General features: G+C 38.9%; 2 protein-coding genes across 3 annotated transcripts in view; one reads left to right on the forward strand and one right to left on the reverse strand.

The window, feature by feature from the left end:
- LOC138024960 (adiponectin receptor protein-like) overlaps positions 1-100 on the forward strand; it is an 18,203-nt gene extending 18,103 nt beyond the window's left edge. Inside the window, exon 6 of the mRNA XM_068872166.1 lies at positions 1-100. This exon is cut by the window's left edge and continues 1,063 nt beyond it. The gene's annotated coding sequence lies outside the window, so the exon portion shown is untranslated.
- Positions 1-4,363, reverse strand: part of LOC138024965 (tetratricopeptide repeat protein 28-like) — a 6,290-nt gene extending 1,927 nt beyond the window's left edge. The window contains exons 1-2 of one of the 2 annotated variants that reach the window (XR_011127108.1): positions 3,808-4,363; positions 3,103-3,244 (exon numbers count right to left, since the gene is read on the reverse strand). Coding sequence is in view for 1 of the 2 variants with exons in the window: in XM_068872171.1 (XP_068728272.1) it covers positions 3,225-3,244; positions 3,808-4,363 (576 nt within the window). In the remaining variant the exon portion in view is untranslated. Of the gene's footprint in view, positions 1-961; positions 3,245-3,807 lie in introns of those variants that run through there. The other variant, XM_068872171.1, reaches the window with a different exon arrangement.
- Between the last annotated feature and the right edge of the window lie 637 nt (positions 4,364-5,000).

The raw sequence follows: 5,000 nt of genomic DNA on the forward strand, positions 1-5,000 counted from the left end.
TGCCGTAAGAGCGCTTGTCAAGTTTTCTTTTCTTCATGGTTAAAATGCAAATGTTTTTGTGGGTAAAAACAATTACAATTTACACTCATAAGAAGACTGGTATTCCCATAGCTAAGCTTTCTTGTTTTCCATAAAATGATCTGTTATACTAGTATTATGTAGATCTTAATACGAAGTGTAAAAGGTCCGCAATCTTAGCAGGTGTTAGTGTTCTGCTGTCACTTTCTAGCTTTCCCGCGTCAGGCGGCTTCTACAGCACCTTCGATGGCAACGCTTTTAAACAGACTCCACGTCGAATTGTACCTGCCCTACCTATCGCCTAAAGAAGCCTAGCGGTAAGCGAAGGAAACGTCGCGATCTACAATCTCAATGACTATACGATGAGGCAAATGATCATACGCTCTATCATTTATTTCCCACCACGATGATCAAGAATCACCTTTATTACAATATCTGGGTCATCAAATTTGTCTCCCTCACTGCCTGTCAGAGGGGAGACAGGTATCTGAACCTCTTTCGGGACCTAGAAGTTAGCATACAGCACTCCTGCATCGCGTCCAGAGCTCCCGTTATACTGGTCACATTTTTTTTTTAATTTTTGTTCGCGCATGCTCAAATATTCAGCATATGTTCGATACAATGACCGAATTTTGATAACACATCGATATTTCGCGGTGAGAATTATAGACAAGCAAAGGAATCAGCTGCAAACTGAAATGGGAGATGGTAAAACATTTGGTAGTTGCAGGCCGGTCAGGCTTCCCATTTCGTCTTCAGATGACAGACAAGTAAATAAATACAGAAGAAACTGCACCCGGGTAAGACAAATTGTATTTTATATCTGTTAAACTGACGCTTTGGAAATCGATGGTATAGCTACAAGAAGTCGCAAAATTGTTAAGACACCTTAATTCAAAACACCTTTTCTAGCTTCCAATACCCGCCATATCTAGTACTTAAACCTTTCCCACTTCCCCTCCCCTCTCCCCCTTTCAATGTTGACTGTTTAAGTTTCCAACATTGTTTTGTCTTGTTAGCAACATTGATGAGGAGGGGGCCGGTGCAGTGTGAGAGATAATAGGTAGATATATAACGTTCCAAGAACGTAGTGTCTCCACTATTTTTGAAACTTGTTGTGGGATCATCTGATAGTGAAAGAAATCGTTGGCTGCCAGTGCTATCTAGCAAGTTGTTAATTTCCGTGGCCTAGAGCTAAAGCTAATTTTTTAATTGACAGTCAAAAAGACGTGTTCAAAATCAGCTCTGACCACCCCACGAAGAAATAGATTGACAAGTCCATTTTGTCGTGGACATAACCTCGCTTGCACCAATCAAATAGTCAAAACTACAGTTGTCGAAGAAGCCAAATACACTGTATACACTTTTGAGACTTTTTACATGTGTTCGTTTATTGGCTAGTGAATTCATACAGGAACGCAAGCAGCAATCCTGGACAAAATCGTTGAGACATTTTCTAGTTATTTCTCCTTGTTCAATCAGTTTGATTCATTGAAATTAACCTTCTAGTTATGAGCACTCCTTTCCGCCCAAACGGTGTTGTCCGATATCTCGGTTATTTGAGCTTCTCTATAAAGAACATTGCTTTGGTTGGGAAAGGGAATAAAATATTTTAGGGCTTGCGAAAGGTCTCAAGTACTTTTGTCCAGAATTGGGAATTGAATTTTTAGAGAAAAACAAAATAATAGAGAGATTTAGACTCGCGTTTACAGCAAAACGGCAACGCAAACTTGCCAAGAATCAAAAGAGACCTGTTTGCTTTTAGCTCAGTTTTTGATGCTACCTATAAACATCGTGAAACTTTTCAAAAGAGAGAGAAAAGTTGGAATGTGAGAATCTTTATGTTTCTTTGACAAGCAGTAGCCGGTTGTTTCACGTTCACGCAGTGGTTAATCTCTCAAATGAAAAGTGTAGAATAAGTGTTGACGTTAAAAAAAAGAAAAAAAAAATCTCTCTATAGTTAAGGTAGCCATTTTCTCTCACTTCGCACATTGACAATTTTCTATGAGCACTGGTTTGTCAGAACGTTCCCTTCTAAACAACATTATAGGTTTCATATGTTTACTTACCTATATTTTTTTTCATACAGAGACCTAGGCTATGACTGTACTGTGTTTAATTTTCCTATGACAGTTCCTTAAACCACCTGTCTGAAGAAAGGGGTTTCATACTTAATATGCATTGATCAATCTATGCATTCATTGTGAAGTTTCCCTCACAAAACTCGCAAATAAGTCGCCTTACGAAATCTGGAACGAAATTTCCCTACAACAAGAAATCTTGCAGTCTCTTTCAAACTTTAAATGCACCCAAAATATGAGATAAGGCAACTTTTCTTTCGGAGATTATCAGTTTATAGAAGTTCTAACTCTAAGAAATAGCCTATTTTTGAAACATTTTGCCTCGATCCCTCTGTGGCAAAATGTCAGAAAATCATCATGCAAAAAACTTTCAAAAAATTCCTCATTTGATTGATTCTAGGCACTTTTTCACGGGATTTTTTTTTTCCACAGGAAAAATTATTGTCCTTCAGTTAAATTTACTACGTACATTAATTAGGGGATCAGCTAATTTCTACTTTCCTAGTTTCTTTTTTGGGGGCCTTTTTTTGATTTACTTTGGGCTCCTGTACAAATTCACTACATTGCAGATATCTCCCATTTATTTTATTCTAGGATTCTTTTTGCACTTTTAAATAGAAAGATCCGAAGGGGTTAAAAATTTTAATTCCTAGTATCTAGGAGATCAGGCAACTCTGTCATAAACGCTTACTTTTTTGGAAAAAACAAAACTGTCGCTTGATCGCAAATGGAAGGTTAGTTAGCTAAAGAGGCATAGTTGTTACCAACGTCATGCAAAAAAGAATACCTGACGTACAATACCTGTTATAGTATTCAGGGGGAAAATAACACTACAGCTAGATCTTCGCTTATCGAAGCACACCGTTTTCTCAAGTCCTTGATTTCTGTTAAGTGATTAAGTTATAATAACTTACCCTGGTATAGAGGATAAAAGCACAGTATCTTACTATTACTTGAATGTTATCGTAAAATAAGTTTATGAAGTTACTTTAGCCAAAATTACATATCTTTTGTCTTCCTTGATCGCCACTGAGGTATGAATGCTTTCAAATGTTTTCAGCAAGGCATACCATCGTAGTAACGAAAATGACATCATGACGCCTTAGACTCCAAGAAGTAGTTTTCTCATGTTTTGGATGCTGTTCCTAAAAAAATATATATATAATCATAAAGAAAAGCGATAGTCCATGGGTTAAATGATAACTAGGGCTTCAGTTCTGATTAATTATTGCTAAATGAAAAAATAATCCTTATCCAAGAAACCGTTTGTGCTTAGGTATAATAGCTGCTGCAACGATTCAATTATATAAGTATCACTGTGACATAAAATGTAGGCCCTCAATATCAAACCTAACTTTACATAGGCAACCGGCAATCAGTGATTTCCTGCCAGTCCAAAGTTCAAGTTCAAGTTTAATTTATTTCCCACTATTTACGTTTCAGTTCTCAGATATTAATTTAAAAGTCTCTTCATTAGTTAATTAAATAACACCTGCAAGAGGTAAGTAAGTGCCGGACTCCTTGAATGCAGACAATATTTATTTCAGAGGCCATCCAAAGCAGTTGGTATAGCAACTACATTGGAGACTGAGTTTTGAAATCATTTCCCAGTGACGACCTTACTTGTTCCTCTTGACAAATCAAGGATTATTAACCTGTACAATGTACTTCTTCTCCGTAATTAGAATAGAATTTGAATAGCACTTACCATTATATCCGATTTCGTGTTGGCCAAATTCAAACGTTACATCATCGCCAATTAGCACGAATGGCGCCCAGTACTTTACTGCGGAATACTTCTTTGTCTTCCGAAGAGAATTCATAGCATGGTGAAGAGCTAAACTGGTACTTTTTCTATCTGCCAAGTGTTGGTAGAAACATTTCATGAACAGCAAGGTCGCCTCGTCATCAATAGCCCAGAGTGACACCAGAACAGACCGGGTACCAGCACACAGGAAAGCCCTAGCTATTCCCACTACACCCTCAGATTTTAACTCTCCCTGGCCACTATGACAGCAACTCAGCACAACCAGTCTTGCCTGAAGTCGAAGTGCATGAACATCACTCATTGTTAACAAGTAATCTTCATCTTCGGGGATCTGAGATGTGCGTACTGGATTTGGGGCCAAAGCAATTTCTCCAAATTCGGAATCTCCATGTGCAGCAATGTGGATTAAATAAACTGACTTCATTCTTTCCAGCACCTCATTTTTTGTTGCATTTTTGCCAGTGAGAGACGCGGTCTCTAAAAGTTCTCCAATCATGTCCACCTCTTTCTTGGCGCACGGCAACTGTTCAAACATGGGTTCGCCGGTGCCGTAAGTGACTTCCTTTAAACACGGATCCCCCACTATCATCGCTTCATTCTTAGCGTAGAAGTTGTCAGGTGTGCCAGCAATCACTTTAAAAGCGGTCAGTGAGGGAACAGTGCGGATCCTGACAGAGCCACTCAATGCGGAATAAGGCGCCAAGCAAAATGGCCCATCAGGAACAAAGACTAAGTCATCACTTTTGAGCAAGTCAGCAATGGGACTGATTAAGAGATCATACAAGGGTTGCAAAAAGTGGACAGAGAGGCTCAAAGTCTCAATGGTCTGCTTGACATCCTCTCTACTGCAAGAGAAGTCGCTGCGTAGTTTATCAAGTGTGCGATTCTCGCAACGGACAACAGCTCCCGCGCTGATCCGTCTGAAAAAAGTTTTCATCAGTGATTCAGCAGTTTCATTTTCGATTTCCTTTTGCCTAAAGTGTATCATGCTACCTTTTCTCAGCAGCCAGAAACTGATCGTGTTTTCATGAAGTGCTGTAAATACTGTCTGTGAAGGTAGATATTCTAAGACAGCAGAGGTATTTTCCTTCGTCGTAACTTCTAAGGAAGGTTCCTCATCAACGCTGTATTGT

Source organism: Montipora capricornis, chromosome 11 (genome assembly GCF_036669925.1).
Source record: "Montipora capricornis isolate CH-2021 chromosome 11, ASM3666992v2, whole genome shotgun sequence".
Taxonomy (NCBI): domain Eukaryota; kingdom Metazoa; phylum Cnidaria; class Anthozoa; order Scleractinia; family Acroporidae; genus Montipora; species Montipora capricornis.